This window comes from Alosa pseudoharengus, unplaced genomic scaffold, assembly GCF_046254945.1.
Source record: "Alosa pseudoharengus isolate Yale_2024_CS ecotype anadromous, Long Island Sound unplaced genomic scaffold, YU_APseudo_1.1 YU_APseudo_1.1_scf_12, whole genome shotgun sequence".
Lineage (NCBI taxonomy): Eukaryota > Metazoa > Chordata > Actinopteri > Clupeiformes > Clupeidae > Alosa > Alosa pseudoharengus.
The window spans coordinates 13,789,857-13,807,899 of NW_027468587.1; the positions used below are offsets into that span (position 1 = coordinate 13,789,857).

An 18,043-nucleotide genomic window follows, 5' to 3' on the forward strand; every position below is an offset into this window, starting at 1 on the left:
TTTTCGGGGGAGAAATTCCCGGACACCAATATAGTCCGCACCCCTCTCAGAAAATACTTACAACGTCCCTGTAGGGAGTTATTTATAATTTGGCCAGATTGTTTCATTTTCCTATCCCTCAACCCCCACAAAAGCTTGATACGCCTCTGTTTGATTTTATGATGAGTTTATGAACAATCATGAGGCAAAATATATATATTTGTTCAATCTGTATTATGGAATAGAATATATTGTTTGGATGCGGTGATCATTTATTTAAAAAAAAACAAAAAAAAACGAAATACGATAACGGGGATGACGAGGCCCCAGGCAATTGCCGGACCATGCCTAATGGCAGGTCCGCCCCTGGGTAGTTTGGGCAGTGGCGATACCTTCTAGCGTAATTACCAGTTGATATGCTACTTAACCCATAAAGTAGCCTGTTTTGTGCGTGCGCTGAAGTAACAGTCTAACAGAGGTTATTCTAGGAGCGCCGCTGTTTGTCATGACCTGTCTCGTCAAAGTGCGCTGCTATATGCAGGCAGACCGGGCTATCCTAGCCTAGAAATCTAGACGCACCCTAGCGGCAGCAAATATACATTTTACAAATTACATTTTAATGTGGGTCTGGCTCGTCAGGCTAGGGCTATCCAATAGAGGGCAGACAAGAGGGGGGTAGAGAACAGCAGGCCTACCAAACACAGTCATAAGCAGTGGCGTAGCCAGAAATGTTCAAATGGGTGGGCACAGAAAAAAAAAACAGGTGGGCAAAAAGCCAATTTGATTGATCATAAGATAGGCCTAGATTAGATGCATACAAACATTAATCATAGGCATATTATATTTATGATATAACATTGGAATTTATTGAACGCATTATGATCACAGCCGACAAATTACGCAGAAACATTTTCAACGGGAGCAACAAATGCATGCTTCGGCACATCACATGAAACACAATTGAGACAACACAGATTGACCATATTGAACAAGTGCAAAGCCTTATCATAAACATTATAATTTCATGACATGAAAAGTTGAACTTAGCCTATTGGCGAATTTCATCATAGCTGACAAATTACGTTGTCAGCTAAACATTAGACTTGTGCAAAACTGCATGAACCCAGCATAGGTGTGTCACATAAAACACAAATTGAAGCATCAGATTGACCATTGGACAATCCTACTGCAAAGCCTTTTCATGCTACGTTTAAGACATAAAAAGTGGAATATGAATGCATTTCATCACACAGCTGACAATTACGCAGACACATTTTAAACTGAGCAAAACAATGCATGCAGCTTCAGCGCGTCACAAAACAATTGAAAGATTGATCATATTGGACAACTGTAAAGCGTTATCATAGGCATGTAACTTTTATGACATGAAAAAGGTAGGCCCCAGAAGAGGTGGGAACAATGCCCTTGTAAATAAATAGGCACAGTGCAATTTCAGGCAAAATCTTGAAATTTGTATTGGAAATCTTGTACATAACCATGAAAACACAAGCTTAAGCATGAATTGTGTCATATTATATTAAGAGGAAGTTATTGAAAACTAGTTTCCTTTTACGTAAAACCAGTACCCCCCCCCCCCCATACACACACCAGAAAGTAAAGATAAAAATTGATATCAGGTCAGACCTCTTTAATGTTAAAATAGATCAAATGTTATGATCCTTTAGCATGACTTGATGCATAAATTGATCACTGTTCAGCATTTATTGTGATACATCACATCACACACACTTGTCCCACTTATAAAATCTTTTTGAATATGGTTGCCTTTATACTCACAGGGGAAGTTCCGTGGAAGTGGAACTGAAACTGAGTTGACAACCGAGAAAAACAATGACTTAGAACATCGGAAATACTGCTCACATGAGTGTATCCGCATAGGCTAACATTTTTGCACATATAGGCTACTGGCCAAATTTCATTCAAGTTCACATTGTACAATTTTTCAATGCTGTGTTTTAATGCACATGTTAAGCCTCACATGTCTTTCTCACTGCATACATAGTAAGCCTTTAGGATGTGAGGGCTGAAACCCACCATAGACCACATCAGAAGAGACGGGAAGAGAATGAAGTCAAGAGGAAGTGAAGAGAATAAAAGAGAAAATCAGACCAGAGATACAGAGAAACAGCAGGATTTTGTAGCAGATAGAACAATGAATGTTTTATGCTGTACAAATAGTTTCCATGAAAGCACATAAGGCACAAACTTGGTATGTCTTTATAAACTTTATATTCATTACCTAAACTGAAACATTGCATAATAAACCTGAGCTTAATTATTTGAGGCAAAAATACAATGGCATGATCACTGAACAAAAAAACTGTCATCATTTTAAAGCACACAAAACTTGATCATGTATCAAATAAATAAAAAATCTTTAAATCCTTCTAAAAGTCTTCAAAAATGTCCTAACATTCTTTAAAAAAATCACTTTGAAATAGAGTGTACTTGAGGAAAACATTGTCAACCATTATGTTAGATCTGACTCTCTCACAGCATCATGCACTCGTCCAAAAATGCCAGGGCCGCTGGGTTGACAAGATCCCCATCGCCTGATTTTGTTGACAGGACTCTCATGGGGTTCTCAGGGTTCCTGCACGTCTCCACGTACTTATGCATGGTGCTGTAATACTTATCCATGGTCCTGAATATGTAGAAGCTGGAGACCTTTTCCCAGGCAATCCTTGGAGGAGTCAGCTGAGGTGCCGGCGTGCTCAGTTCAAAGAAACTCTTGATGTTCCTCTCGGCAAGCTTCTCAGCGTGCTCCGTGGCATACTTGTCAAAGAAGTCGTTCTCCTTCTGAGAGTAGGTCTTCCAAAACTTGAGCTGCAGGTAGCTCACTGGAGAGTTGCACCTGGCCATACAGGTGAACAGCAGGGAGAAGAGCATGATGGAGGCTATCACCAACCAGCCTAGGATCTGCAGAGCAGAGAGTGGCAGAGCCAAATTAACATTCAGACAGTGGTTTGAAGAGTGGTTATTCTGTGACACTTCAAAATAGGTTAACAACTAAAGATTCTTTTCACAATCTATGAATCCTTAGACAATTACTCTAACCGATTAATTGAATGCCAAAGCAGCTTCCCAAAACACATAGCCTACCCAAATTTAGTATAACAAAATTTGCCACGTTTTTCAGGTGTTCATTTGGTATTATCAAATTAATTTTCTTGCTTATGGAGGACAGTAAAGCATGCCTGTCGTCCCCAATGACAACCAGGCCATGTACTTTGTAGGCATAGAGCAGTGGTGTGGTCAGGGTCAAACCTACACACTTTCACAGTAGGCTAGGCCTGTAACATTGCCAATAATGCGATCCAGACACCTGTTAGCATTAGAAATATCAATCAGTAAAATCTACTTATGTCTGCCAAGTTTTTGCATGCCTTTGGTGTTGTCACCTTGCTAGTTTTAGACCAGAACTCATTGCTTCTACTTCAAAATGGACATTCACATTTTGATCCTGCATTATTTGACCAAAGGTCACATGCAGGCCTGTGGGCAATTCATTTATTTGACATGCATAACTTTCTTGAATAAGTGACATGATCTATCTAGGGCTTCACATCAGGTTTCCCTACAACCTCTCAACTCAAACCACAAGATTAAATGTTCTTTAAAGGAGACCGCCACACCTATAGCCTAAGCCCTACACACACTAATAACAACAATGGAGGTGATGATGATATTGACAGCTGACTATCTCCTCTTCAGCATTATTCATCATAGCACATAAATTAGTCATAAACAGTATCATTCTCAGGTGACCTGTGGACAGGGATGGGCACAAATACATCAAAATGTATTTCCAAATAAAATACCAAATACCCACCTTAAAAATGTATCAAAATAAGCTACAAAATACAGCAGCCAAAAAATGTATCAAAATAAAATACTGTATTTTTGTATTTTCAAAATACTACAAAATACTTCTTTCTAAAAGCCATTTTCGTCTATCTCTTCACTTGTACACTACCTGGAAAAACATCTGAAAGCAAGAGACTCCTTCCATAATCAATCAACAGATGAGATATGCTGACCCCTCATGTTAGACATCCCAATATAAAAACCTCTGCCAGGGTTGGAGCCAGAGAGCAACTGGTGGGGGGGGGGGGGGGCATGAGCACTGACAGGGGGTCACCTCACGCCACTTTTATCAGTTATTTTCTCAAAATTGCCATATAATAAAGAGCATCCTTCAAGCCTTTTGGATAACTGAAACTATATGATCATGGGAGAAAATAGTGCAAGACCATAGCGGTCATAGCCTATAGTGTTTAATAGACTAGCACATAGCGTTTAATAGAATAGTTGCATAGGCTACAATACAAGTAAATAGACTATAGTCATAAATAAACAGACTCACCACTAGCAGGCCTAGGCTACAGTTGAGTGCAAAATCTCATCATCACTGTGTCTTTCCATTCATTTCAAAATGTTCTTGTAAGATCCTGCTCAAAAGTAAATTGCACATAGGGCCTACTGATAATATTGCAACATTGAACGTAGGCTATGTGATCGCTCAAACTGTTCTTTAAAGTACAGAACTAACTAACACATTTACGAAGTGGCTAGGTAGAGGCACCAAATGTGATGGAAAGTTTAAGAGCGAACAGGACACTCGGCATGGCTTTTAGTATTTTGTGCTGCTCTGACAGTCCACTTTTATTGACTGTTAGTCTACTGTATTTGAGTTTGGAGATGTAGCTGTTTTGCAGTGACAGGCTACGAATGCCGACTCCACAACTGTCACACTTCCCAGTGATAGCAATAGTTTTACGGTTAAAATTAATAATAATTTAATTTCTAGACTAGTTTCAGTTGGTTCTAAGGGTTATCAGGTAGGGGAGACCGGGGCTGGTTGGAACACTTTTCACTCTCGGTTATATTTCTCCGTCTTACAATGCGTTGAAATGGTCAAATTGTTATTAACTGAAAGCTTGGGATCTCAGCTACAAAATGTATACATTCAATGTCAACAAATGATCCCTTGTTTTGAGTTATATATGATTAAAGTGGTGTTGTGTACGTGTTCCAACCTGCCCCATGCACGGGGTTGGTTGGCACATGTAGTCGGGGTTGGTTGGAACACCTATGTTATAGTCCTTTGCAGTACTCCTTTTGCTTTTGTTTGAAGTGCTCATCTATATCACTACCTGTAGGGCTTTGCTGATTTCTTTTCTGTGTGTTTTTCTTCAGTAGGGCCCACCGTCAAGACCAATTTGGTCCCTACCGAATTTTTTTTTACTTCAAATGTTTAGAAATGTCTGAAATGCTTCCAAATGTAAAACTATGTTCAGTAATTACAATAACAATGTTAAAATAAAGATTGATGATGTTTTTATGTGTAAAATACAAAGTTTATAGATTTGTCACAAAATAGCCATAGAGAATGTATGTGCCAACCAACCCCAAAATCAGTGTGCCAACCTGCCCCGCCCACATTAGGTCAAACTTTTTTGCACCAATGCTGTTAGCCTGCTAATATCGGTCACCTCTGGTTTTTAAACTTCATTTTAAATTATAGATGAGTCCCCTAGCAATCAATTATAATGAATATTTTTTATATATCCCTAACTATTACCCTTCTAGGATGTATTTAGTGGGAGGTGCATATTCTAAGTTTTGACACTACAAAATCAAAAAGTTGTTCTCACCTAAAGGGTTAATGACCTGGAGACCAGTTACATACGTGAGTTTACTCTACTCAATAAGGCCGTCAGTTTAGTGTTGGAATTTTGTTGCAGCTCCCTCTAGTAGCCTGGATATTAACAGTGTCTCAACCTGCCCTTGTTCCAACCAGCCCCGGTCTCCCCTACACAGGACAAAGGATGTTACCTTGATATAATGTATCCATGTGTCATGAAATGTAAATATATTCATGTTTGGTATCATTGTGATAGTCTCAGTACAAGGATTGTAATGATTTGATTGTGAGAATGTTTGGAACATTCTATAAGTGATATTTCTGATATATAAGATATCTCTCCTCATGCTATTCAGATAGGTGTGAAGTGGGTGTGAGTAGGTGTGTCTGATGCCAAGTGGAGAACCAACCAAGTGGGCTTGTTTTGGCGCCAAAATTCTTCCTTTGTTTAAAGCATTCAAAAGTAACTAAGGGCTAGTCCACACGTCCGAAACCGATCTTTTTTTCCTCCGTCTTCCCTGAAACCGCATCAAGAATATTTGCGTCCAAACGGATCCATCTCAACACGACTTAACACGTTACTTCATACCCCAGGCATATAGGTGGCACTGTTTCTTTACAGAAATTGACCAAAGTTTTTGCTTTACAAACAGACAGAATAGGCTATGACAAAATGGCTAGTGCAAGGAAACCAGAATTGTTTGTGTGGACTGATGGTGAACTGTCAAGTGTAGTCAACTGTAAAACTAATAAACGTTATTTTACGGTTTGTGAAGGGTGCAGTCCCGTCCTTTATTTGGCTAACGCAGGTAGGCCTACTAATCACCTTTACTTTCTTTGGTTGTAGGATAGTCCGTGATTCACATTAGTTTTGGCTATCACCGCTAAACGCAAGGCTTACCCAAGTTCTAGGCTACTCTGTCGCCACATTTATAATATTGCTATAAAACCTTCGTTAGTAACAGTCAATACGTTTGCCTGCATCAAATCAAATCGCGCATTTGCATTCAGTGTGCTACCATCGGCTTAACGTGAGTTCTAAGTGTCTTTGTATGCTTAGGCTATATCTGATTTCACTCGACTGTGAATGCATGTATATATGTTGTAAGACATGTAAAATAAATGAATGACACTGGCACTACGCACAAAATAATGTAGCCTAAACTTACACCGCACTTTCCTAATAACGTAAGTTCTCTCGCGTCACTGACAGTAGCTAGAATGCATTAAAAAACACTGGGAAAAAACAGTGTTCAGTCCACCAAGTCATAAGCTATCGGCGCTGCGCAGCACCAGTTGTGATATTTATCTTACGGAGTGTAATCGTAGGTAATGTCAGAGCCATATAAAGGTACCTTTATATGGCTCTGGGTAATGTCATGTATGAAAACTAGTATTGTTAGGCAATACTATAAGTGCAAGTCCAGGGCAGCTGAGGTGTGGCGATGACATCATCGATACGCAAGCAGGATGTGCGGTTTCGCTGTCTAAACGAATTCAAACGGGCTACGCAGTGTTTCCCACGGGGGGGGGGGGGGGGGGGGGTTATTAAGATCGTCTTGGTAGTGTAGGTCTAGGTCTAATTGAGTGCCTGTCATTTTTTAAGACGTTTGAGAGAACCCTTGCAATTGTAACACAGTTGAAAGGCTGCTGATGTGTGGATGCAATTCATAATGTTTTCTACATAGTTAAAATAAAGGTTCGTACTTCTCTTTGGGACAAGCACTTTTGAATTTTGGAAAAACACTTTTTCATTTACATCGGGATTTTGCAAACATTCAGTGTCAGAGTCAATAAAATGAGCCCTTCAACGAAATTGACAAGCAGCTGTAAGTAGGCTATGCTAAATTCGACATCCAAACAGTATTCTAACGTTAGCTTTGAGATACTCCTTGATTTCATAACTTAACTAAGTTTAGTCTCTTCAATGTTGTGATAAGACCTTAGCAGAGTTCACTTCAATGCAGCAGTTTTGAACAAATTTCGGCAGCATGGTCACGATGCTAAGCGGATTTAATAGCAATTTAGCCAGACGTCTTCTATGCAATGCTTCTATGTGGCAACAACAATCGTGAATATTTTGTTAAATGCACATGCAGAGGAGCAAGGGCGTCGTAGTGGGGGGACAAGTGGGAATAAATTACCCGGGCCCCAAGTGGGGGGAGGGCCCCTAAGGAGTTGAATTTTATTTTCCTTAATAATAAATAATTTCCTTAATTTAAAGATCTTAATAAATGTTATTAACTAATATAGATACAAATATTTCGGGTAAATGCATCAGTTGATTGATGTATTAAATTGTGTCCAAGCCAACATTGTTTGAGGGCAGGCACCCTCTCCCTTGCACGAAATGGTTCAGTCCGCCTTCCCCTGCTAGGCGCATTTTTGAAGTAACGTTCATTCTGCCGAAGCGGCAATGCAGACGGTCACGGTGTGAAGATGTCTGAGTCTAAGAAAGCTAAATCCGGTTCCCAGAAAATAAAAGAGAGGCAAGAAAGGGAGAAAAAAAGAAATGAGGGAAAACAAGTGTTAACAGCCTTCTTTCCCAAGAAAGGTGAGCCCAATGTGAAAGCAATAGTCTACAAATGAAATGAACTCCTGAAGGTTAAAAAACACTTCAACACCACCGCGAATCCGCGATTATCAGTGCTAAAACAGCATTAACACAAAATTAGAAATAACATGATGCCTGATTTATAGCCTACCACAACATTTCAATAGCCTACTACTACAATAGCCTAGGTTCATGAGGAAAGGCTGTCAAATTAGTAACAAAGCTAACTTGTGAAACGCATCACACTCAGTTAGCTATACTAGATAGCTGTTCTCTCAGCCAAAAGTGTTTTCATTAATTTCATGTTCTAGCTTTTAAACATTCTTCAAATAAAACAGAAATTCAGTGAAGTCTTGGGTAATAAGATTATTTTCTGTTATACAGTACATATAAGAGTTGTTAGATTAATTCAATGTGTGATTAGATAGTAGTTAGTTGTGAACCTCATGCTTCATGCTTACAGCCGGTGGTTGGTTGGTTGGTTCGGGGGGGGGGGGGGGGCATGGCCACCACTTGTGCATAGGGCCCAGAATTTGGTGCTACGCCCCTGCAGAGGAGTGGCAGCGGGCTACGAGAGAGAGCGGGGCGGGGCAAGGAAAGGCTGCGTGCGTAAAAAGCGCAGCTCAATGGCAATGCAAGCATTTGACCTTATATTTAATTTAAATTAAATTAAATTAAATTAAACATAGAATATTCATCTGTGGTATTTTGTGGCGCCCCGCCACAGATTAGTCAATGTATGGGAAACACTGCTACGGTTTCAGATTTCTCCACTCTGGGACCAGGTTTCAGAAAAGTGCGGTTTCGGGCAGTGCGTTTACAGGATTCGCTTGGACGCTCGGCCAAGACGAAGCAAAACCTCTGCGTTTAACCTAAAAAGCGTCTCCGTGTGGATGGGCCCTCAGACTAAGACTAGAAGGATGTAGAACTGAAGAGAGGGAGAGGTTGGCTACAGGCCAAGGCTACATAGACCATCGACCATTTTTCTACCCTCTCTGCTTGTAAAAGAATAAACCCGATTCCTGAGTTTTCCTGAAGTTTGCCAGTCTAAGATTAATATTAAGTAATTATTCACCACAATTACTTTCACCAGCCAGGCCATGATAGGCTTTTTGTCACTGCATCCAAAAATGTCTCCCTCTGGATAAAGCAGGTTAAGACCTATGCCGTGTTGCGCTCACTAAAGGGCGATTCCATCTCCCCTATTAAAGTAGCCCTGAGAAATGTTTGGTAACTCATGGAACACTTCCTTAATACTGACAGTATTTACTCTGTTGGTGTAATAGATTGCCCACTATGAATCTGTGACAATAACTCAAAGACAAACAATCCAAATGGATGACTTATTTAGGTAGCATTTTAACCTAACTAAGTTATTTAACACCATTTCTACCACACTTATGGTGAGTTACAGTTGAATAATTTTGTATAGGCTACACCTGAAACTGGTGTGTGCACAACCTCTATCAATGTAAATACAAAAAAAAAAAAAAAAAAAATCAGGTTGTCACATTAATACCATCCTATCAGTTAAGTCAATTAGAAGCCAATAATTCTGACATTATTAATCATTTCGTATTTAAAATGTACAAAATTGGAAATGTCCTTGTTTGAGGTATCTTGTCAAGTTACCAGAGCACTGAAATATTTCACAGGTCAGAGAACTGTAACTGTAAAACAGAAAAAAGAAAGGAAAATAGCAAACTCATGTATTGCGATCTAAGCTTGTGAACTCAAGTCCTTGGGCTGTCCTTGTGTGAGCAAAGGAGTGTGTGTAACCTAAGCTAGTCGTGTCTCCTCAGCTGATGCCTTTAAGCACAACTAACTAACAACAAACAGTGTTGCATTCAGACGACGCCTATGGGGCCTGTTAATCGGTCCAGCAAAGGAAAATAAACTCTCTCCTGGAGCAGAGGGGCTTGACCATGTGAGGGTGCCACAGACAGACAGAGACAGAGATTTTGTGCTTTAGCCTATAGATAGTTAGATAGATGTCTTCACAGTGTTTCACAGAAAGTATTTTACAGTATTTTGAAAATACAAAAACACTGAAGTATTTTGATACAAAATACGAAGGCATTTTCATCATCTCAATAAAATACAAATTACAAAATAGTATTTTGATACAAAATACGAAGGCATTTTCATCATCTCAATAAAATACAAATTACAAAATAGTATTTTGTATTTGAAATACGTATTTTAAATACAGACTCTAAAAAATGCTGGGTTATTTTTTCAACCCAAACACTGGGTTGAGGCTGTTGGGTCATTTTGTTTGGTTGTTTTTACTCATATTGGGTCATTTCTGTAACCCAGCAAGCTGGGTTGATAGTTTATCACTGCTGGGTTGATAGTTTAGGGCTGTGCTCCCTCCTGTCCCCCACCTGCGTGGAGTACACTACCCAGCACCAGGGTGACTTCAACACAGCTGCATAGTTCATTTTAGAAAAGTTGTAGAATACCAAGGCACTCATCTTCTTTGTAGTTAAAATGCCTTTATTTTAATGGGCACAACATAATTAAAACACTTCGACGCCTTTCGGCATGAAGCCTTCGTCAGGCCTCCTGTGTTGGACCCCATTTTACTCAGCGGCTGGGTTGAAAACAACCCAGTTTGGGTTGTTTTCAACCCAGCATTTTTGCATGTATTAGAAATACTGCCCATCCCTGCCTGTGGAATACCACTGAGGGGCGCTCAGTTTACAGGCAGAAGGCTAGTTACATAAAGCCCATAGCACTGTATTCGTCTCTGTAATAATTCATTAAAGCTCTCACACCTTCTGACAAGGACCAATTGTTATGTTTCCATACCAAACAAGTGTTACTCTCACTTACCTGAGACTGTGCGCGTATGGTTGTAAGGACAGCTTCTCTGTCCGCCGACGGGATCGATGTCTTACACGGCAATCTATAGAGCTCTGTCTTGCAACTCTCTGACTTGTCACTGCACAGAAAGCTCTTCAATTGAGTGATATTAGTGCCCGTCACTATACATTCATAATAAACGCCGTTAAGAAGCGCTATTGCGATCCATGAGACAGGTGCCACCATAGCGCTCATTGTGATCTGAGTAAAAACAGTTAAACAGCCGCACAAATATTTGAAACGAGAAAGTTTAGACTTCTTCAGACACAAACCTGTGAAAAGCTTCCACGTTTTGTTGCTTAACATGTAGCCAAGTATAAGCAAAGCCATGGCCGGCACAAGAAAAGACACCGTCCCATAGAGAAAGTTCCACTCGCTACAAGGACACCTGAAGGCAAAATTTGAAAAAACATGCTCCGCACCCGCCGTCAGTAACGGAATCGCACCTAATCCAATGGTCGTTTGACGTTCTTGGAGCAAGTTCATCACAACCTTGAATTTATCCATTGCGACGCGTTCCTTTTCCTCTTTCGGTCAGAATTAGAACCTGGCGAAGAGCAACTCTTTTAAGGGAAGGGGACACTTTCAGTACCCTTATCAATTGCATGTCATGATGCCATCTGGCGTCTGGTCAAGACATAAATTGGTGGTGCGGTAGTTTCAGGGGCGGACCTGGACACTTTGAGGCCCAAGGCCCCTCCCGAGGCCCCTCCGACCCCCCCCCCCCCCCTCCCCACACACACACACACACACACACACACACACACCACAACCCTAAAACTAAAACACACTTTTTTCTGTAATAATGGGACGCTGAGGCATACTCAAATACAACAAATATGTATTGCCATAGATGACAATCAAAAAACAGTAGTAAAAACCTTTGAAAGTATTACAATTATGAATGGTGTGTGTGTCTGTGTGTGTGTGAGAGAGAGAGAGAGTAGGGGTTTGTATGTATGAATATAGCCTAGCCTACTCGATGTATGAGAGTCTGTCTGTGTGGGTGGGTGAGAGAGTGAAGCTGTGTAGAAGAGAGGAACATTTTCTGTGTATTTTTTCTCCATTTTTCATGGTCATGTAATAATGTTCAACCGTGAATCTTCTGGGTGGTTTATCTGCATTTTTGGGGAATTCAAAGTTCTTAATTTGCACAGGGTTTTTTTTTTTAACGATTTCAACTCGCTATGCATCTCTTATGGTGTCTGGCCATAACGCAGGGTCGTCACTGATAACTGTTGTGCTAGGTATCATGTTAGGGCTACTCACGTTACTGGTTTCGTTTGCACCCAAAGCTTCTGCTACTGAAATAGTGTCCGTAGCAGCAGCACCAGCACCAGTGCGGACTTCGGCAGTGACAGTGATCTTGTCCCTCACGACTGTTTCACTTAGATCAACATCATAATCATCACCATCATCAGTAGAAGAATATGTAGTGCAAGTTTGAGTTGCGCTGGTGGTGCATCGGTGCCACTGCTGCTGCAGCTAGCATTAGCTAAGTTAGAAGCTCTGTTCTAGAATCTTTGGTTCAGACTAGCTAGTTGCTGCTATGGTGACAGGAAGCGGACCTGCAGTCATTTGATTTTATGATGAGTTTATGAACAATCATGAGGCAAAATTTATATATTTGTTCAATCTTTATTATGGAATATAATATATTGTTTGAATGCGGTGATCATTTATTTAAAAAAAACAAAAAAAAAACGAAATACGATAACGGGGATGACGAGGCCCCTGAATATAAAGCATTTTTAGGCTGATGATCTCTTTAACAAGAAATTGTGCCTAAAATTCTCGAAATTGTCCGCTAAAAAAATAATACTTCAATATCAATACAATCAATTCATGCCTATTAGTGTTCTTGAGTGTAGGCCTAGCCTGCTCTGTCAGTTCTTGTCTACACCCATTCAGAGCACAAAGTGCAGAGATCTCTGTTAAATCAAGTTGACTTAATAGACTTTTACATAGTACCAGCTGAAGTCTGTAAGGCCTTCCGTAGCTTATGTAAGTGTGATGAAAAGAAAGGGTAAAGGATCAGATAGACAAACAGACAGGTGTGTGTGTGTGTGTGTGTGTGTGTAAGAGAGAGAAAGAGAAAGTGAGACACTACCAGCATGGATGTATTATGAACTTTCAGGCCCCTGGGCCCAGATGTATTAAGGGCCACCCACTAATTGTTGCGGGGGACATTTTAAAAAATGTATTTGATGTGATTTCCTATATTCTGGTGCATTTTGGGGATGGCCAATACTTTAATTCAATCAGATTCATAGCCTATATGTTGATATGATGTGTTGATATTGAGGCAATGATTCCATGCAATGGCTTGGGCCCCCTGACTCCCCTGGGCTTGGGCCCGGTATAGGCCCATGCAGTAATCCATCCCTGACTACCATTGACAGTTGGCTGATGATAGCTGGCAGTGATAGAATTTAGAATATAGAATAACCTGAAGCACATAGTGCTCTGTTCTTCGTTGTTGGTGATATTAGTGACCTTCTATCCTTCTACATTTGAGCAAGCACATTTTCATAGTCCATGGTGGCACAGTCTAGTTAGGTTATATTCTGAGGTGTGTCTTTCTGTTAGTCAGGTGATGGCACACATATTCTAAAAGAAACAGATTTTGGGCTATGTATCCAGTGGCAGATATGTGTGTACTGGTGAATGAACCATCACTAGAGACATACGCCAAATTTCTTGTTTTTGTCCATGAGAGAGTATAGAGATGGGGATCACAGATCAGCCAACGATTACATTGTTACAGTGCAGTTATCTTACAAGAGAACAAAGCAGTTTGGCACAGGAACTGCTACAAATCCACCTGTAACAGTGAGCATCTGCAGCATGCTAAGATTCGCTACTAGAAATCATGTGAAGCAGGCAAGACTCAGTGTCTTCAGAAAAGACGTGGTAGACCATCTTCTGAACCTGCAGCAACACCTGCAACTGCATCAAGTCCATCTAGAGGGACTTTGTACACTTGTTCAGCAGCAGCTGCTGCCAGCATAGATAAGTGCTTCTTCTGTCAGAAGCAGACAAAAGAGCTTCTTCATGAGGTGTCCTCTTTCAATGCAGGCAAACAACCAAGAACTATAAGTAATATTTTGAAGTCAATGACTTTTAACAGGTAGCCAGTGTAAAGATGCTAGGATGGGGAAAATATGTTCATATTTTTTGTGTGTGTGAGCAGCTGCATTTTGAATAAACGGTTAGCTCTTTAGACAGGTATTATTACAACCAGCATAATAGCATTGCAATAGCATTGCAATAGTCTATCCTTGAGATGACAAAACATTAATTTCTTGGCATCTGGTAAGGAGAAGGACTTCCTTATCTTTGAAATTTTCCTTAAATGGTAAAATTAAGTTTTGGTGATCTGTTTTATGTGATTACTTAGTGCTAGGTCCTGGTCAGTTATAACTCCCAGGTTTTTAACACTTGTGGATGAGGTCAGTGTAAGATCACTATATGTAGCCTGTGATGTGGATAGGATATCCCTCATCTTTTTGAACCTAAAACCATGACGTCTGTTTTATCTGAGTTCACAAGCAGGAAATTATTCGTCATCCATGTATTTATAACTCTTATACATGTGTCAAGTTTGGCTAACGGGGTTAATTCATCAGGTTTTATGGAGAGTTATAGTTATGTATCATCTGCTAAACAACAGGGGCCCCAGTACTGAGCCTTGAGGCACTCCATATTTTACCATAATCTGGGTAGATGGTTTATTATGGACCTGTACAAATTGTTGACGGTTAGGAAGGTATGATCTAAACCAAGCGAGTGCTGAGTCTTTGATGCCTATCAAATTTTCAAGCCTAAGTAGTATGTCATGGTCTATGCTGTCAAAGGCAGCGCTGAGGTCCAGGAGGACCAGTATAGATACAAGGCTAGGTTTTTTGAGGGAGAGCTTAATAACAGATGTCTTAAACGACTGTGGTACATGTGTGGTCAAAATTAATCCAAGACAACTGGTGCGAGACTGCAGCTTTATTCACGACGCCGGGAGCATGTTACACACATGAAATGTCAAAGTAACAAGCCCACACATCTGTGGGTGAAGCCAATTCTTATACCTTACCCCACACCCATGGAAACTCACAAGTTGTCACCCTCCATTAATCACTTAGCCATCTGGTATTTTAACAGAGATAAGAAATGTTTACAAACCCCCATCCTGAGGGTTACCCACAGTGAAATGTTTACAACCCCCCATCCTAGTTGGAACATTCAATGAGAAAAGTAAAAATTATCCCACACATGCCCTGACAGAATTATTTATAATCTAGAGCAAAACATTATCCAGGAAGGGGAGACCAGTCTTAAGAAGGTGAGTACAAATAGGGTTTAGTAGACTAGTTGTAGATTTTGATGAGGACATTGTGGAGGTGAGATCTAATATGTTGTGTATATGTAAATGAATTAAATGTTGTTTGAGGTCTCATCTGTGATTCAGTGATTTTGCTATCTTTCAGCAATGGAGTATGTGTATTTGGTGAAACTGATTGGTTATTGATCTTATCTCTAATTGTTTGACATACAATCATAATACTGACATACAATCATACTGTTGAAAATAATAAAATAACTGTTTTGTGAACTTTATTCAACATAGCCAGTGATTTAGGCAATATTTATGGTGTTAATTATAGTGAAATATACAATTTCACAAAAATAGGGTTAAAACAGGTTAAAAAAAATGGAGACATCATTTTTCTCCATGTTCAATGACCTCTAAAGACAGTCCAACCACTCTCCAAAAATTAACATTTCAATCCCACAGAAACCACATAGGCCCCCTGACTAGGTGTGGCTTAGTTTGGGCAGTGGGTAGTTTGGGCAGTGGCGAAACCTTCTAGCGTAATTCACCCTTCGCTAAGCCACACCCGAAAACCGCCACAGGCCAATCGTGGCTTTGCAACCCGTCACTGCACGGGAGGTCTGACAAGCTTTTCGAGTTTTGCCATGTTAACCTATGGAGACTGAAGGCCTGTGGGTCACGAAGGGCACTTATTTGGATATGTGGTGCCCTAACCCACGTAAAGACACAGTGAAATAACATGTTACACTATAGAAACATGATATAATTGGGAACACATATTGTTCTAACTATAAAAAATGGCATATTGCATGATATTTCCATAACCGCGAGATACACGCTTCACGATAACGGCAAGAAGTTGTTAACAGACGTTCACCAAGATGTATAGCCCATCAGCAATCTATTTAAAATAACACCTATTTGAAGTACCATTCATTATATGTTGTCAAATATTGAAGTTGTGGGAAGTACATAGCTTAAATGGTATGTTTCTTTCGTCCCCCATGCCTGTTCCATTCATTCTGGCCAGGAGAGTCGAATGAAACAAAACGCACATTCGACTTCTGCTTAAATAACTCATGAACGGTTTTGTTCAGAGATGAAATTCCAACTGTATTTGACAGAGGACAGATGTAGGTTGCTAGTGACAAAATATTAGCTTTCAGTGTGGTACGATGTCTTTGTAAATTACATTTCATTGAAAAGTCCCGGTTCTCCCTCTATGACTATGTAATAGACGTGCAGGGTCCTAAAGCTTGTCAGGCATAGCAACAGTAACTAAGGAGGGCGGGACTTAGCGAAGGGTGAAATTCATTTATATACATTTTACAAATTACATATTAATGTAGGTCTGGCTCGTCAGGCTAGGGCTATCCAAAAGAGGGGGGTAGAGAACAGCAGGCCTACCAAACACAGTCATAAGCAGTGGCGTAGCCAGAAATGTTCAAATGGGTGGGCACAGAAAAAAAAACAGGTGGGCAAAAAGCCAATTTGATTGATCATAAGATAGGCCTAGATTAGATGCATACAAACATTAATCATAGGCATATTATATTTATGATATAACATTGGAATTTATTGAACGCATTATGATCACAGCCGACAAATTACGCAGAAACATTTTCAACGGGAGCAACAAATGCATGCTTCGGCACATCACATGAAACACAATTGAGACAACACAGATTGACCATATTGGACAAGTGCAAAGCCTTATCATGAACATTATAATGTAGCGTCGGTGGATGTACATGTTTAACGTTGAATGAGTGTCTCCCAGAATGCAGTGCGAGTGAATGGTAGAATGTGTAATGTCGGTTATAATAGTTGTAGTTACGTTTAGCATGTTGTGTATTTGTTAGCGTGTTAGTCTCTTTGGTTGTACCTCATGTGCTTATCCTCGTGTTGATGTGTGTGGTAAACCCTTATTGTGTGTAGCATGTGCGGCTGAGACTACCCCTGTGTTGCCCTATGTAGTTGTCTGTGTCCGTATGAGTCTTCCTGTTCCAATAAATGGCCGTCCTGGCCAAAGGTGAATCTTGTCTGAGGGTGAGATCGCTACATTGGTGTCAGAAGTGGGATGGGCCCCTCCCGGGGCGTGAAGATCTACGCCAGATCAAGACGGAGAAGAAGGCCGAAGACCAGACCAACAAGATGGCGGCGAACCTCAGCAGATGTTCCAATGGTCCTGTTAAGGACTAGCCAGCTCGCCGAGCTCGCCACTTCGGAGGATGGAGGACCTGTCGGCCCGGCGCGGGACCTGTGCAGGCGACCAGCGGGTCCAGCCCTGCACAGCCGACGAGAGCTGCCAGCGCTGGAGGAAGCGGCCCCGGCTGAGGAGTTCCCGGCTCGACGCCGATGTCGATGCTGCCGTCATCCGAGGATCTCATCCATAGAGAGCGCGAACTCTCTGACGACCTTGGAACACGACCACAGCGGCCGGGTTTACACCGCCAGCTACGGAAGAACTTCCAGAGCGTCAGCTGCCGGTCGAGAGTGTGATGGAGTCATAGCTGCTAGTTCGGGAGCTTGCGGTGCTCCAGCTAGTGACCAAGAGGGTAACGTCGACCTGTAGAGCCTTGGGAGCTATCTTTTTGTGGACTGTTTGAAGTTTGAAGTGCGCACGTTCGACACAAGTCTGCGCAAT

General features: G+C 40.9%; 1 protein-coding gene across 1 annotated transcript; it reads right to left on the minus strand.

Moving 5' to 3' along the window:
* Window positions 1-1,682: 1,682 nt before the first annotated feature.
* On the minus strand, window positions 1,683-11,582 carry LOC143118997 (calcium homeostasis modulator protein 6-like). Its single transcript, XM_076280190.1, has 2 exons — window positions 11,040-11,582; window positions 1,683-2,919 (listed from the first exon to the last, which is right to left on the minus strand). The coding sequence occupies exons 1-2, from the start codon at window positions 11,574-11,576 to the stop codon at window positions 2,491-2,493; spliced, it is 966 nt and encodes a 321-aa protein (XP_076136305.1). The 5' UTR covers window positions 11,577-11,582; the 3' UTR covers window positions 1,683-2,490.
* Between the last annotated feature and the right edge of the window lie 6,461 nt (window positions 11,583-18,043).

Coding starts and splice junctions, on each gene's coding strand:
- LOC143118997 (XM_076280190.1), bottom strand. CDS start 11,576: ATGGATAAATTCAAGGTTGTGATGAACTTGCTCCAAGAACGTCAAACG. Junction 2,920..11,039: donor CCATACGCGCACAGTCTCAG/GTAAGTGAGAGT, acceptor TCTGCTCTGCAG/ATCCTAGGCTGGTTGGTGAT.